This window comes from Salvelinus fontinalis, chromosome 40 (genome assembly GCF_029448725.1).
Source record: "Salvelinus fontinalis isolate EN_2023a chromosome 40, ASM2944872v1, whole genome shotgun sequence".
Classification (NCBI taxonomy): Eukaryota; Metazoa; Chordata; class Actinopteri; order Salmoniformes; family Salmonidae; genus Salvelinus; species Salvelinus fontinalis.
The window spans coordinates 1,574,056-1,593,423 of record NC_074704.1 but is presented as its reverse complement, the minus strand read 5'-3'; the positions used below and the strand labels follow the sequence as shown (position 1 = coordinate 1,593,423).

General features: G+C 46.6%; 1 protein-coding gene across 1 annotated transcript in view; it reads right to left on the bottom strand.

Annotated features, from left to right (window-relative positions):
- The window catches only part of LOC129839998 (zinc finger protein 391-like), a 48,065-nt gene extending 28,706 nt beyond the window's left edge, over positions 1-19,359 (bottom strand). Inside the window, exon 1 of the mRNA XM_055907776.1 lies at positions 18,766-19,359. Coding sequence (XP_055763751.1) covers positions 18,766-19,354 — 589 coding nt within the window. The 5' untranslated portion in view covers positions 19,355-19,359. The remainder of the gene's footprint in view (positions 1-18,765) is intronic.
- Positions 19,360-19,368: the final 9 nt, after the last annotated feature.

Sequence of the window (19,368 nt, the reverse complement as noted above, 5' to 3'; positions counted from 1 at the left end):
AATACCACACAGTGGACTCCTAGTAATACCACACAGTGGACTCCTAGTAATACCACACAGTGGACTCCTAGTAATATCACACAGTGGACTCCTAGTAATATCACACAGTGGACTCCTAGTAATATCACACAGTGGACTCCTAGTAATATCACACAGTGGACTCCTAGTAATATCACACAGTGGACTCCTAGTAATATCACACAGTGGACTCCTAGTAATACCACACAGTGGACTCCTAGTAATACCACACAGTGGACTCCTAGTAATACCACACAGTGGACTCCTAGTAATACCACACAGTGGACTCCTAGTAATACAGTGGACTCCTAGTAATACAGTGGACTCCTATTAATACAGTGGACTCCTATTAATACAGTGGACTCCTAGTAATACAGTGGACTCCTAGTAATACAGTGGACTCCTAGTAATACAGTGGACTCCTAGTAATACAGTGGACTCCTAGTAATATCACACAGTGGACTCCTAGTAATACAGTGGACTCCTAGTAATACAGTGGACTCCTAGTAATACAGTGGACTCCTAGTAATACCACACAGTGGACTCCTAGTAATACCACACAGTGGACTCCTAGTAATACCACACAGTGGACTCCTAGTAATACAGCGGACTCCTAGTAATACAGCGGACTCCTATTAATACAGTGGACTCCTAGTAATACCACACAGTGGACTCCTAGTAATACCACACAGTGGACTCCTAGTAATACCACACAGTGGACTCCTAGTAATATCACACAGTGGACTCCTAGTAATACAGTGGACTCCTAGTAATACAGTGGACTCCTAGTAATACAGTGGACTCCTAGTAATACAGTGGACTCCTAGTAATACCACACAGTGGACTCCTAGTAATACCACACAGTGGACTCCTAGTAATACCACACAGTGGACTCCTAGTAATACAGCGGACTCCTAGTAATACAGCGGACTCCTATTAATACAGTGGACTCCTAGTAATACAGTGGACTCCTAGTAATACAGTGGACTCCTAGTAATACAGTGGACTCCTAGTAATACAGTGGACTCCTAGTAATACAGTGGACTCCTAGTAATACCACACAGTGGACTCCTAGTAATACCACACAGTGGACTCCTAGTAATACCACACAGTGGACTCCTAGTAATACAGTGGACTCCTAGTAATACAGTGGACTCCTAGTAATACAGTGGACTCCTAGTAATACAGTGGACTCCTAGTAATACCACACAGTGGACTCCTAGTAATACCACACAGTGGACTCCTAGTAATACCACACAGTGGACTCCTAGTAATACAGCGGACTCCTAGTAATACAGCGGACTCCTAGTAATACAGTGGACTCCTAGTAATATCACACAGTGGACTCCTAGTAACATCACACAGTGGACTCCTATTAATACCACACAGTGGACTCCTAGTAATATCACACAGTGGACTCCTAGTAATATCCCACAGTGGACTCCTAGTAATATCACACAGTGGACTCCTATTAATACCACACAGTGGACTCCTATTAATACCACACAGTGGACTCCTAGTAATACCACACAGTGGACTCCTAGTAATACCACACAGTGGACTCCTAGTAATATCACACAGTGGACTCCTAGTAATATCACACAGTGGACTCCTAGTAATATCACACAGTGGACTCCTAGTAATACCACACAGTGGACTCCTAGTAATACCACACAGTGGACTCCTAGTAATACCACACAGTGGACTCCTAGTAATACCACACAGTGGACTCCTAGTAATACCACACAGTGGACTCCTAGTAATACCACACAGTGGACTCCTAGTAATACCACACAGTGGACTCCTAGTAATACCACACAGTGGACTCCTATTAATACAGTGGACTCCTATTAATACAGTGGACTCCTATTAATACAGTGGACTCCTAGTAATACAGTGGACTCCTAGTAATACAGTGGACTCCTAGTAATACAGTGGACTCCTAGTAATATCACACAGTGGACTCCTAGTAATACAGTGGACTCCTAGTAATACAGTGGAGTCCTAGTAATACAGTGGACTCCTAGTAATACAGTGGACTCCTAGTAATACAGTGGACTCCTAGTAATACCACACAGTGGACTCCTAGTAATACCACACAGTGGACTCCTAGTAATACCACACAGTGGACTCCTAGTAATACCACACAGCGGACTCCTAGTAATACCACACAGCGGACTCCTAGTAATACAGCGGACTCCTAGTAATACAGCGGACTCCTAGTAATACAGCGGACTCCTAGTAATACAGTGGACTCCTAGTAATATCACACAGTGGACTCCTAGTAACATCACACAGTGGACTCCTAGTAACATCACACAGTGGACTCCTAGTAACATCACACAGTGGACTCCTAGTAACATCACACAGTGGACTCCTAGTAACATCACACAGTGGACTCCTAGTAATATCACACAGTGGACTCCTAGTAATATCACACAGTGGACTCCTATTAATACCACACAGTGGACTCCTATTAATACCACACAGTGGACTCCTAGTAATACCACACAGTGGACTCCTAGTAATACCACACAGTGGACTCCTAGTAATACCACACAGTGGACTCCTAGTAATATCACACAGTGGACTCCTAGTAATATCACACAGTGGACTCCTAGTAATATCACACAGTGGACTCCTAGTAATATCACACAGTGGACTCCTAGTAATATCACACAGTGGACTCCTAGTAATATCACACAGTGGACTCCTAGTAATACCACACAGTGGACTCCTAGTAATACCACACAGTGGACTCCTAGTAATACCACACAGTGGACTCCTAGTAATACCACACAGTGGACTCCTAGTAATACCACACAGTGGACTCCTAGTAATATCACACAGTGGACTCCTAGTAATACAGTGGACTCCTATTAATACAGTGGACTCCTAGTAATACAGTGGACTCCTACTAATACAGTGGACTCCTATTAATACAGTGGACTCCTAGTAATACAGTGGACTCCTAGTAATACTGTGGACTCCTAGTAATACCACACAGTGGACTCCTAGTAATACAGTGGACTCCTAGTAATACAGTGGACTCCTAGTAATACAGTGGACTCCTATTAATATCATTCAGTGTATTCCTATTAATACCACACAGTGGACCCCTATTTATACTATTGCTGCAGATGCGGAGCCCCATCGGGCCTTCACGACTGACTGCCGACATTATCTGCCCGAGGGAGTTATCCAACTGACACCTCCATCGCAACGTTACCTGAACGCTCATCTGGGGCCCGCTAATCGTTAGCTGTCTTATCGGCTGCTATCTGAATAAGTATATCGGACAATTTTTTCTTGGGTCACTATATATCTATTTTGCCAATTGGATTGATCCCCTCTACCACACGGAACCCCACTAATCTACCGACGGAAACGCACGAGGTGTCTAAAAATAGACTTCCATCCTATGCTATCTTGCTACCGATAGCCATCTACCCGGCCAGCTGTCTGGATCGCCGTGACCCCAACCAACCTCTACTCACTGGACCCTTATGATCACTCGGCTAAGCATGCCTCTCCTTAATGTAAATATGCCTTGTCCATTGCTGTTCTGGTTAGTGTTTATTGGCTTATTTCATTGTAGAGCCTCTAGCCCTGTTCACTATACCATATCCAACCTTTCAGTTCCACCACCCACATATGCGATGACATCACCTGGTTTCAATGATGTTTCTAGAGACAATATCTCTCTCATCATCACTCAATACCTAGGTTTACCTCCACTGTATTCACATCCTGCCATACCTTTGTCTGTACATTATTCCTTAGCTATTTTATCGCCCCCAGAAACTTCCTTTTACTCTCTGTTCTAGACGTTCTGGACGACCAATTCTCATAGCTTTTAGCCGTACCCTTATCCTACTCCTCCTCTGTTCCTCTGGTGATGTAGAGGTGAATCCAGGCCCTGCAGTACCTAGCTCCACTCCTATTCCCCAGGCGCTCTCTTTTGATGACTTCTGTAACCGTAATAGCCTTGGTTTCATGCATGTTAACATTAGAAGCCTCCTCCCTAAGTTTGTTTTGTTCACTGCTTTAGCACACTCTGCCAACCCGGATATTTTAGCCGTGTGTGAATCCTGGCTTAGGAAGACCACCAAAAATTCTGACATTTTCATCCCTAATTACAACATTTTCAGACAAGATAGAACTGCCAAAGGGGGCGGTGTTGCAATCTACTGCAAGGATTGCCTGCAGAGTTCTGTTTTACTATCCAGGTCTGTTCCCAAACAATTTGACCTTCTACTTTTAAAAATCCACCTCTCTAAAAACAAGTCTCTCACCGTTGCCGCCTGCTATAGACCACCCTCTGCCCCCAGCTGTGCTCTGGACACCATATGCGAACTGATTGCCCCCCATCTATCTTCAGAGCTCGTGCTGCTAGGCGACCTAAATTGGAACATGCTCAACACCCCAGCCACCCTACAATCTAAGCTTGATGCCCTCAATCTCACACAAATTATCAATGAACCTACCAGGTACCGCCCCAATTCCGTAAACACGGGCACCCTCATAGATATCATCCTAACCAACTTGCCCTCCAAATACACCTCTGCTGTTTTCAACCAAGATCTCAGCGATCACTGCCTCATTGCCTGTATCCGTAATGGGTCAGCGGTCAAACGACCTCCACTCATCACTGTCAAACGCACCCTGAAACACCTCAGCGAGCAGGCCTTTCTAATCGACCTGGCCGGGGTATAATGGAAGGATATTGATCTCATCCCGTCAGTAGAGGATGCATGGATATTTAAAAAAAATGCCTTCCTCACCATCTTGAATAAGCATGCCCCATTCAAGAAATTTAGAACCAGGAACAGATATAGCCCTTGGTTCTCTCCTGACCTGACTGCCCTTAACCAACAGAAAAACATCCTATGGCGTTCTGCATTAGCATCGAACAGCCCCCGTGATATGCAACTTTTCAGGGAAGCTAGGAACCAATATACACAGGCAGGTGTTCTGGGAGACTGTAAAGTCCATGGAGAATAAGAACACCTCCTCCCAGCTTCCAACTGCACTGAAGATAGGAAACACTGTCACCACCGACAAATCCACTATAATTGAGAATTTCAATAAGCATTTTTGAAATGTGGACTCCTATTAATACCATACAGTGGACTCCTAGTAATATCACACAGTGGACTCCTAGTAATATCACACAGTGGACTCCTAGTAATACCACACAGTGGACTCCTAGTAATATCACACAGTGGACTCCTAGTAATATCACACAGTGGACTCCTAGTAATATCACACAGTGGACTCCTATTAATACCACACAGTAGACTCCTATTAATACCACACAGTGGACTCCTAGTAATATCACACAGTGGACTCCTAGTAATACAGTGGACTCCTAGTAATACAGTGGACTCCTAGTAATACAGTGGACTCCTAGTAATACAGTGGACTCCTAGTAATACAGTGGACTCCTAGTAATACAGTGGACTCCTAGTAATATCACACAGTGGACTCCTAGTAATATCACACAGTGGACTCCTAGTAATATCACACAGTGGACTCCTAGTAATACCACACAGTGGACTCCTAGTAATATCACACAGTGGACTCCTAGTAATACCACACAGTGGACTCCTAGTAATATCACACAGTGGACTCCTAGTAATATCACACAGTGGACTCCTAGTAATATCACACAGTGGACTCCTATTAATACCACACAGTAGACTCCTATTAATACCACACAGTGGACTCCTAGTAATATCACACAGTGGACTCCTAGTAATATCACACAGTGGACTCCTAGTAATATCACACAGTGGACTCCTAGTAATACAGTGGACTCCTAGTAATATCATTAATCCTATCCTACACACCACCACCCAGTATATAGATGCTACACACCATCACCACCCAGTATATAGATGCTACACACCACCACCACCCAGTATATAGATGCTACACACCACCACCACCACCCAGTATATAGATGCTACACACCACCACCACCCAGTATATAGATGCTACACCACCACCACCACCACCCAGTATATAGATGCTACACCACCACCACCACCACCACCACGTATATAGATGCTACACCACCACCACCACCACCACCACCCAGTATATAGATGCTACACCACCACCACCACCACCACCACCACCACCACCACCCAGTATATAGATGCTACACCACCACCACCACCACCACCCAGTATATAGATGCTACACACCACCACCACCACCCAGTATATAGATGCTACACCACCACCACCACCACCCAGTATATAGATGCTACACCACCACCACCACCCAGTATATAGATGCTACACCACCACCACCACCACCCAGTATATAGATGCTACACACCACCACCACCACCACCCAGTATATAGATGCTACACCACCACCACCACCACCACCCAGTATATAGATGCTACACACCACCACCACCACCACCACCCAGTATATAGATGCTACACACCACCACCACCACCACCACCCAGTATATAGATGCTACACACCACCACCACCACCACCACCCAGTATATAGATGCTACACCACCACCACCACCACCCAGTATATAGATGCTACACACCACCACCACCCAGTATATAGATGCTACACCACCACCACCACCACCCAGTATATAGATGCTACACCACCACCACCACCACCACCACGTATATAGATGCTACACCACCACCACCACCACCACCACCCAGTATATAGATGCTACACATCACCACCACCACCCAGTATATAGATGCTACACCACCACCACCACCCAGTATATAGATGCTACACCACCACCACCACCCAGTATATAGATGATACACCACCACCACCACCACCACCACCCAGTATATAGATGCTACACACCACCACCGCCCAGTATATAAATGCTACACCACCACCACCCAGTATATAGATGCTACACACCACCACCGCCCAGTATATAAATGCTACACCACCACCACCACCACCCAGTATATAGATGCTACAACACCACCACCCAGTATATAGATGCTACACCACCACCACCCAGTATATAGATGCTACACACCACCACCACCCAGTATATAGATGCTACACACCACCACCACCACCCAGTATATAGATGCTACACAACCACCACCACCACCCAGTATATAGATGCTACACCACCACCACCACCACCACCCAGTATATAGATGCTACACACCACCACCACCACCACCCAGTATATAGATGCTACACCACCACCACCACCCAGTATATAGATGCTACACCACCACCACCACCACCACCCAGTATATAGATGCTACACCACCACCACCACCCAGTATATAGATGCTACACCACCACCACCACCACCACCACCCAGTATATAGATGCTACACCACCACCACCCAGTATATAGATGCTAAACCACCACCACCCAGTATATAGATGCTACACCACCACCACCACGTATATAGATGCTAAACCACCACCACCCAGTATATAGATGCTACACCACCACCACCACGTATATAGATACTAAACCACCACCACCCAGTATATAGATGCTACACACCACCACCACCACCACCCAGTATATAGATGCTAAACCACCACCACCCAGTATATAGATGCTACACACCACCACCACCCAGTATATAGATGCTACACCACCACCACCACCCAGTATATAGATGCTACACACCACCACCACCCAGTATATAGATGCTACACCACCACCACCACCCAGTATATAGATGCTACACCACCACCACCACCCAGTATATAGATGCTACACACCACCACCACCACCACCACCCAGTATATAGATGCTACACACCACCACCACCCAGTATATAGATGCTAAACACCACCACCACCCAGTATATAGATGCTACACCACCACCACCCAGTATATAGATGCTACACCACCACCCAGAATATAGATGCTACACACCACCACCCAGTATATAGATGCTACACACCACCACCACCCAGTATATAGATGCTAAACACCACCACCCAGTATATAGATGCTACACACCACCACCACCCAGTATATAGATGCTACACACCACCACCACCACCACCACCCAGTATATAGATGCTACACACCACCACCACCACCCAGAATATAGATGCTACACACCACCACCACCCAGTATATAGATGCTACACACCACCACCCAGTATATAGATGCTACACACCACCACCCAGTATATAGATGCTAAACACCACCACCACCACCACCACCACCCAGAATATAGATGCTACACACCACCACCACCCAGTATATAGATGCTAAACACCACCACCACCCAGTATATAGATGCTACACACCACCACCACCCAGTATATAGATGCTACACCACCACCAACACCACCCAGTATATAGATGCTACACACCACCACCACCCAGTATATAGATGCTACACACCACCACCACCCAGTATATAGATGCTACACCACCACCAACACCACCCAGTATATAGATGCTACACACCACCACCACCCAGTATATAGATGCTACACCACCACCACCACCCAGTATATAGATGCTACACACCACCACCACCACCCAGTATATAGATGCTACACCACCACCACCACCACCCAGTATATAGATGCTACACCACCACCACCACCACCCAGTATATAGATGCTACACCACCACCACCACCCAGTATATAGATGCTACACACCACCACCACCCAGTATATAGATGCTACACACCACCACCACCCAGTATATAGATGCTACACACCACCACCACCCAGTATATAGATGCTACACCACCACCACCACCCAGTATATAGATGCTACACACCACCACCACCCAGTATATAGATGCTACACACCACCACCACCCAGTATATAGATGCTACACCACCACCACCACCCAGTATATAGATGCTACACCACCACCACCACCCAGTATATAGATGCTACACCACCACCACCACCACCCAGTATATAGATGCTACACCACCACCACCGCCCAGTATATAGATGCTACACCACCACCACCACCACCCAGTATATAGATGCTACACCACCACCACCACCCAGTATATAGATGCTACACCACCACCACCACCCAGTATATAGATGCTACACCACCACCACCCAGTATATAGATGCTACACCACCACCACCACCCAGTATATAGATGCTACACCACCACCACCACCACCACCACGTATATAGATGCTACACCACCACCACCACCACCCAGTATATAGATGCTACACCACCACCACCACCACCCAGTATATAGATGCTACACCACCACCACCACCCAGTATATAGATGCTACACCACCACCACCACCACCCAGTATATAGATGCTACACCACCACCCAGTATATAGATGCTACACCACCACCACGTATATAGATGCTACACCACCACCACCACCACCCAGTATATAGATGCTACACCACCACCACCCAGTATATAGATGCTACACCACCACCACCACCACCACCACGTATATAGATGCTACACCACCACCACCACCCAGTATATAGATGCTACACCACCACCACCCAGTATATAGATGCTACACACCACCACCACCACCACCCAGTATATAGATGCTACACATCACCACCACCCAGTATATAGATGCTACACCACCACCACCACGTATATAGATGCTACACCACCACCACCACCACCACCACGTATATAGATGCTACACCACCACCACCACCCAGTATATAGATGCTACACCACCACCACCCAGTATATAGATGCTACACACCACCACCACCACCACCCAGTATATAGATGCTACACATCACCACCACCCAGTATATAGATGCTACACCACCACCACCACCACCACGTATATAGATGCTACACCACCACCACCACCACCACCACGTATATAGATGCTACACCACCACCACCACCCAGTATATAGATGCTACACCACCACCGCCCAGTATATAGATGCTACACACCACCACCACCACCACCCAGTATATAGATGCTACACACCACCACCACCACCACCCAGTATATAGATGCTACACACCACCACCACCACCCAGTATATAGATGCTACACCACCACCACCACCCAGTATATAGATGCTACACACCACCACCACCACCACCCAGTATATAGATGCTACACCACCACCACCACCCAGTATATAGATGCTACACCACCGCCACCACCACCCAGTATATAGATGCTACACACCACCACCACCCAGTATATAGATGCTACACACCACCACCACCACCCAGTATATAGATGCTACACCACCACCACCACCCAGTATATAGATGCTACACACCACCACCACCCAGTATATAGATGCTACACCACCACCACCACCCAGTATATAGATGCTACACCACCACCACCACCCAGTATATAGATGCTACACACCACCACCACCACCACCCAGTATATAGATGCTACACACCACCACCACCACCCAGTATATAGATGCTACACCACCACCACCCAGTATATAGATGCTACACCACCACCACCACCACCCAGTATATAGATGCTACACCACCACCACCCAGTATATAGATGCTACACACCACCACCACCCAGTATATAGATGCTACACCACCACCACCCAGTATATAGATGCTACACACCATCACCACCCAGTATATAGATGCTACACCACCACCACCACCCAGTATATAGATGCTACACCACCACCCAGTATATAGATGCTACACACCACCACCACCACCACCCAGTATATAGATGCTACACACCACCACCACCACCACCACCCAGTATATAGATGCTACACACCACCACCACCACCCAGTATATAGATGCTACACACCACCACCACCCAGTATATAGATGCTACACACCACCACCACCCAGTATATAGATGCTACACCACCACCACCCAGTATATAGATGCTACACCACCACCCAGTATATAGATGCTACACCACCACCACCACCCAGTATATAGATGCTACACACCACCACCACCCAGTATATAGATGCTACACACCACCACCACCCAGTATATAGATGCTACACCACCACCCAGTATATAGATGCTACACACCACCACCACCCAGTATATAGATGCTACACACCACCACCACCACCACCCAGTATATAGATGCTACACACCACCACCACCACCCAGTATATAGATGCTACACCACCACCACCACCACCCAGTATATAGATGCTACACCACCACCCAGTATATAGATGCTACACCACCACCACCACCACCACCACCACCACCCAGTATATAGATGCTACACCACCACCACCACCACCACCCAGTATATAGATGCTACACCACCACCACCACCACCCAGTATATAGATGCTACACCACCACCACCACCCAGTATATAGATGCTACACCACCACCACCACCACCCAGTATATAGATGCTACACCACCACCACCACCACCCAGTATATAGATGCTACACACCACCACCACCCAGTATATAGATGCTACACACCACCACCACCACCCAGTATATAGATGCTACACCACCACCACCACCCAGTATATAGATGCTACACCACCACCACCACCACCCAGTATATAGATGCTACACCACCACCACCACCACCCAGTATATAGATGCTACACCACCACCACCACCACCCAGTATATAGATGATACACACCACCACCACCACCCAGTATATAGATGCTACACCACCACCACCACCACCCAGTATATAGATGCTACACCACCACCCAGTATATAGATGCTACACCACCACCACCACCACCACCACCACCCAGTATATAGATGCTACACCACCACCACCACCACCACCCAGTATATAGATGCTACACCACCACCACCACCCAGTATATAGATGCTACACCACCACCACCACCACCACCCAGTATATAGATGCTACACCACCACCACCACCACCCAGTATATAGATGCTACACACCACCACCACCCAGTATATAGATGCTACACACCACCACCACCACCCAGTATATAGATGCTACACCACCACCACCACCACCCAGTATATAGATGCTACACACCACCACCACCACCCAGTATATAGATGCTACACACCACCACCACCACCCAGTATATAGATGCTACACACCACCACCACCACCCAGTATATAGATGCTACACCACCACCACCACCACCACCACCACCACCACCACCCAGTATATAGATGCTACACCACCACCACCACCACCCAGTATATAGATGCTACACCACCACCACCACCACCCAGTATATAGATGATACACACCACCACCACCACCACCCAGTATATAGATGCTACACACCACCACCACCCAGTATATAGATGCTACACACCACCACCACCACCCAGTATATAGATGCTACACACCACCACCACCCAGTATATAGATGCTACACCACCACCACCACCACCCAGTATATAGATGCTACACACCACCACCACCACCACCCAGTATATAGATGCTACACACCACCACCACCCAGTATATAGATGCTACACCACCACCACCACCACCCAGTATATAGATGCTACACACCACCACCACCACCACCCAGTATATAGATGCTACACACCACCACCACCACCCAGTATATAGATGCTACACACCACCACCACCACCCAGTATATAGATGCTACACACCACCACCACCACCACCACCCAGTATATAGATGCTACACACCACCACCACCACCACCCAGTATATAGATGCTACACACCACCACCACCACCACCACCCAGTATATAGATGCTACACCACCACCACCACCCAGTATATAGATGCTACACACCACCACCACCACCACCACCCAGTATATAGATGCTACACCACCACCACCACCCAGTATATAGATGCTACACCACCACCACCACCACCACCACCCAGTATATAGATGCTACACATCGAAACAAAATTTATGCGAGTCATAAGATGCTGAAAGGAAGGTAAGGTTAAAGAGGCAGAACCAGGAGACAGGAGGGAGAAGGATTAGATGGAAGAGGAGAGAGTAGTGGGAGGGAGAGAAAGAAAGCGAAGATTGCGACAGCGGATTACCACCTGGGTAGGGACTGAGTGGTTAGGGATAGAGGAAAGGGAGACAAAATGTAGTGATCAGAGACCTGGGGGGGGAGAGTTTCAGTGAGATTAGTAGGCCAACAGCCTCTAGTAAATATAAGCTCAAGCATATTGCCTGCCCTGTGAGTGGGAGGGGGACTAGAAAGGGGTGAGGTCAAAAGAGTCAAGGAGGGGGAAGAGAGAGTTGTAAAGAAATGAATCGAATGCAGACGTCAGGAGGTTGATGTCGCTCAGTAAGAAGAGCGGTGAGACAATCGTCAGGAAATGAGCTTGTCGAGGTGTCAAGCTCATTGAGGAATTCTCCGAGGGCACATGGTGGGTGAGAAATATTAAGCTTGAGTGGACAATGAGGAGATGGACAGGTGAGAGAGGGAGAAAATAGAAAATCTCCATTTAGGAGAAATGAGTAGCGCTGTGCCACCACCGCGACGACCAGATGCTCTCGGACTCTGAGAGAAAACATAGATGAAGAGAGAGCAGCTGGAGTAACAGTGTTCTCTGGGGTGATCCATGTCTCTGTCAGGGCCAAAAAGTCAAGGAACTGAAGGGCAGCATAGGCTGAGATGAACTCGGGAGTTCTCGAGATGAACTCGGGAGTTCTTCCAGAGAATTGAATGTTGATTTCACTACCTTAAGCCGTCATCTTAGAGAATTTGGCAATACACTCAACCGGCCTCACAAACCACAGACCACGTGTAACCACGCCAGCCCAGGGCATCCACATCAGGCTTCTTCACCTGCGGGATTGTCTGAGACCAGCCACCCAGACATCTGATGAAACTGATGAGTAAGCCCTTTTGTAGGGGGAAAAACTCATATTTAGCAGTTCCTGGCTCTCCAGTGGGTGGGCCTATGCCCTCCCAGGCCCACCCATGGCTGCGCCCCTGCCCAGTCATGTGAAATCCATAGATTAGGGCCTAATGAATTTATTTCAATTGACTGATTTCCTCATATGAACTGTGACTCAGTCAAATCTATGAAATTTGTGCATTGTTTTGTTAATATTTTTTGTTGTTTTGTATATGCCAACAGTGAGCAACGACGCCTAATTTATCATAACCATTACAGATAACAAATCCTAACTGTTAAATCGCCTCATATTCTGTGAAATGCCATTTAACATTCCTTTATTTTAACTGTAATATAAAATAAAGGAATGTTAAATGGCATTTCACAGAATATGAGGCGATTGAAATAAATATTAGCCTGATGTGGATACCCTGGGTTATTCTGCCTGTTCCTTGGAATTTTCTACATGGATTAACAATTCTACATGGAACATCTGCATGGTGATGAGGCCAGGACATCTGCACGGTGATGAATTATGACCAGGACATGTGCCTGGTGATGAATTATGACCAGGACATCTGCATGGTGATGAATTATGACCAGGACATCTGCATGGTGATGAATTATGACCAGGACATCTGCACGGTGATGAATTATGGCCAGGACATCTGCACGGTGATGAATTATGGCCAGGACATGTGCATGGTGAGTAGGTCTAGGTTTAATGATCCTGATGAAAATACTCTCTGTGTTTATCAAACTTTTTTGCATATGTTCAGTGTGGAACCTGTCTATGTTTAGAGGGGGTTATAGCCTAAGCTAACCAATTCTAAATGCCACCAGCAGTACGCAAAGTAGGGTCGTCACTAACGTTAGTTACCACAGTCACAAAGTCAAAAACCGTGCCAGTCACTACAATTTCGCTTCTTAGAATCTGACTTAAACCCAATCCTTAACCCTAACCACACTTAATTTCATGCCTAACCTTAAATTAAGACCAAAAAGCCTAATTGTACTTTGTGGCTGTGGTAACTAGTGAAAACCGCAAAGTAGCCTATAAACTGAAAATGATGCAATTATTCCCCAACTGCAGCTCATTGTTGTCCATTTAGAATGTGATAAAACGGTCCTCATTGTTGGAACACACAGATCCCCTACTTCAGTCAACCAGTCCATTTAGAATGTGATAAAACTCTCCTCATTGTTGGAACACACAGATCACCTACTTCAGTCAACCAGTCCATTTAGAATGTGATAAAACTTGTCCTCATTTGTCAAGGAATGTAACTTGTGTATCACACCAGATAGGTTTTTATAGCCATGTATTTCTGTAGATGCACACAGCTGGCGGGAGCGGTCGGAACACAATCCAGTGAGTGAGACAGGAAGGGGAAAGGGAATTTCGGGAGCAGAACTGTGTGATGCTTGCTTTGGTTTCTTTTTTTTATTGTGTCCTGCAAATGCACTTGTACAAATGGAACACTAGAGTCCAAGCAAATTAAAGTTGTCTTCAAGACAACATTTCGACCAAATAGTTTTACAGTATTTGAACAAAAATTTGATCTCTGGTTAAAGATCAGGTTTTGACGACAGTTTGAGTACTCATGCCCATTCCTAGTGACTCGTTGCCCATTCCTAGTGACTCGTTGCCCATTCCTAGTGACTCGTTGCCCATTCCTAGTGACTCGTTGCCCATTCCTAGTGACTCGTTGCCCATTCCTAGTGACTCGTTGCCCATTCCTAGTGACTCGTTGCCCATTCCTAGTGACTCGTTGCCCATTCCTAGTGACTCGTTGCCCATTCCTAGTGACTAGTTGCCCATTCCTAGTGACTAGTTGCAAGGGGGGTGGGAAGAGGTTGAAAACATGGTTTCTGGGACTGTTGGAGAGGGGGGGTTGGATGGAGACATGTTCGCTGGGTGGGGTTGGGGGAACGGAATGGTAGGTTTGGGGAGGAGACATGTTGGCTGGGCGTATGTTGGTTTCTTTATCAGATAATACATCTACACCAGTCATATGTTGGTTTCTTTGTCAGATAATAAATCTACACCAGTCATAGAAGGATGAAGTAAAATGAATGTACTCATTAATGTACTCATTTGGGCTCCAGAGTGGCGAAGAAGTCTAAGGCACTGCATCTCAGTGCTAGAGGCGTCACTACAGACCCTGGTTCCATTCCAGGCTGTATCACAGGGGTCTAAGGCACTGCATCTCAGTGCTAGAGGCGTCACTACAGACCCTGGTTCCATTCCAGGCTGTATCACAGCGGTCTAAGGCATCTCAGTGCTAGAAGCGTCACTACAGACCCTGGTTCCATTCCAGGCTGTATCACAGCGGTCTAAGGCACTGCATCTCAGTGCTAGAGGCGTCACTACAGACCCTGGTTCCATTCCAGGCTGTATCACAGCGGTCTAAGGCACTGTATCTCAGTGCTAGAGGCGTCACTACAGACCCTGGTTCCATTCCAGGCTGTATCACAGGGGTCTAAGGCACTGCATCTCAGTGCTGGAGGTGTCACTACAGACCCTGGTTCCATTCCAGGCTGTATCACAGCGGTCTAAGGCACTGTTTCTCAGTGCTAGAGGCGTCACTACAGACCCTGGTTCCATTCCAGGCTGTATCACAGGGGTCTAAGGCACTGCATCTCAGTGCTGGAGGTGTCACTACAGACCCTGGTTCCATTCCAGGCTGTATCACAGCGGTCTAAGGCATCTCAGTGCTAGAGGTGTCACTACAGACCCTGGTTCCATTCCAGGCTGTATCACAGCAGTCTAAGGCATCTCAGTGCTAGAGGCGTCACTACAGACCCTGGTTCCATTCCAGGCTGCATCACAGCGGTCTAAGGCACTGTATCTCAGTGCTAGAGGCGTCACTACAGACCCTGGTTCCATTCCAGGCTGTATCACAGCGGTCTAAGGCATCTCAGTGCTAGAGGCGTCACTACAGACCCTGGTTCCATTCCAGGCTGCATCACAGCGGTCTAAGGCACTGTATCTCAGTGCTAGAGGCGTCACTACAGACCCTGGTTCCATTCCAGGCTGTATCACAGCAGTCTAAGGCACTGCAGCTCAGTGCTAGAGGCGTCACTACAGACCCTGGTTCCATTCCAGGCTGTATCACAGGGGTCCAAGGCACTGTATCTCAGTGCTAGAGTCATCACTACAGACCCTGGTTCCATTCCAGGCTGCATCACAGGGGTCTAAGGCACTACAGACCCTGGTTCCATTCCAGGCTGTATCACAGCGGTCTAAGGCACTGCATCTCAGTGCTAGAGGCGTCACTACAGACCCTGGTTCCATTCCAGGCTGTATCGCAGCGGTAGAAGGCATCGCAGTGCTAGAGGCGTCACTACAGACCCTGGTTCCATTCCAGGCTGTATCACAGCGGTCTAAGGCCCTGTATCTCAGTGCTAGAGGCGTCACTACAGACCCTTTCTCGATTCCAGGCTGTATCACAGCGTTCTAAGGCACTGCATCTCAGTGCTAGAGTAGTCACTACAGACCATGGTTCCATTCCAGGCTGTATCACAGCGGTCTAAGGCACTGCATCTCAGTGCTAGAGGTGTCACTACAGACCCTGGTTCCATTCCAGGCTGTATCACAGCCGGCCGTGATTGGGATTCCCATAGGGCGGCGCACAAGTGGCCCAGCATCATCTGGGTTAGGGTTTGGCTGGGGTAGACCGTCATTGTAAATAGGAATTTGTTCTTAACTGACTTGCCTAGTTAAATAACATTAACTGTTAAAATAACTGTTAAAATAGCATACAAAATAACAACTTTTTAACATGTAACCATTTAAACAAAATACATTTAAGCAGTCAAACCCATGTTATTGTGAAAAACAGAATCTTTAGAGATGTTTCCCGGAACTCAGCTTCACGTCATGTTTAAGAACAGCCCATAACTGTGTTCTGGAACAATAATACCCCGCTTCTCATCACTACTTGATTTGGGCAGGAGTTCACCAGAACTGAGTAACGGCACCTAAAATGTTCTATCGCTTGAGTTCCTGCACCTCTTATAAAATATTAGGTCAAAATTATTGTATAGTTCCTGCACCTCTTATAAAATATTAGGTCAAAGTATTGTATAGTTCCTGCACCTTAAATATAAACATTCTTCGGCACCTAAAATGTTCTATCGCTTGAGTTCCTGCACCTCTTATACAATATTAGGTCAAAGTATTGTTTTGTTCCTGCACCTTAAATATAAACAGTACCCAGAACCTATTTCAGTCCAAGTCAAACACTGGTTCTCATGTTCTCATGCCTTATTGCTTACATTCAAAAACATGTGGCTAGTTTTTTTTTATCCAAAATAATTCTTCCTTGTCTTGATTCTGTCTTCTTCATCATTTGAAATCAGAGTTGGCTGTAATATATGATATGGTAACCATAGAGATCTCAAACCTGGGGCGGCAGGTAGCCTAGTTGTTAGAGCGTTGGACTAGTAACTGAAAGGTTGCAAGATCGAATCCCCGAGCTGACAAGGTAAAAATCTGTCGTTCTGCCCCTGAACAAGGCAGTTAACCCACTGTTCCCCGGTAGGCCGTCATTGAAAATAAGAATATGTTCTTAACTGACTTGGCAAGTTAAATAAAGGTCCAATTTTAAAAATCTGATCAGTCTGGCTTTTACCTTATAACTAAACAACCAAGGGCCTAATAATACAAACATCGATAATAACTATAATAAATACAAAATAATAACTTTGCTCTCATGGGATGTCGAGTATAGAGAATGAGCAAAGCACTACAGGAAGAGACATTCAGTGATGATTAAAAATGTTGGGAAACATAAAAAAATGGGAAGCATTTTATCCATTAAGATTTTGTTGGTTGATGACAATCTGTAGCTTCAACAATTCATAACCACATATATAGTTCAACAAATGCAGAGTTTTTGCGTGTTTTTAAGACAGTACTTACTGTTAATCAGATCTCCTGTCGTCTCTTCTTCTTCTTCTTCCTCCTCCTCCTCCAATGAGACAGTCACCTCCCCCTCCATTCCAAAAACGACATTCTCCTCTTTCTCTTCCTTCAGAGTAACATCCTCCTCCTCTTTCACACTGAAAGCTTCCTCCTCTTCCTTCAGAGTAACATCCTCCTCCTCTTTCACTCTGAAAGCTTCCTCTTCCTTCAGAGTAACATCCTCCTCCTCTTTCACTCTGAAAACTTCTTCCTCTTCTTTTGCTGTAACAGTCACCTCTCCCTCCTCCTTCATTCCAAAAACGGCATAGTCTTCCTCCTCTTCCTTCACAGTAACAGTCATCCCTCCCTCGTCCTCCTTCATTCCAAAAACGGCATTCTCCATCTCTTCAGTAACATCCTCCTCCTCTTTCACCCTGCACGCCTCTATTTTCACTATAACGTCTTTATCTTCTGCTTTCACGGCAACAGCTTCACCCTCTACTTGTTTTTGTATTGTAACAGCCTCCTCTTCCTCCTCCTCTTTCACGAGAGTTTCTTTCTCCGTCCAGCAGACTTCCTCATGGGTGGAGTAGCTTAGTGAGCTCATGGTCGGGGATGTTA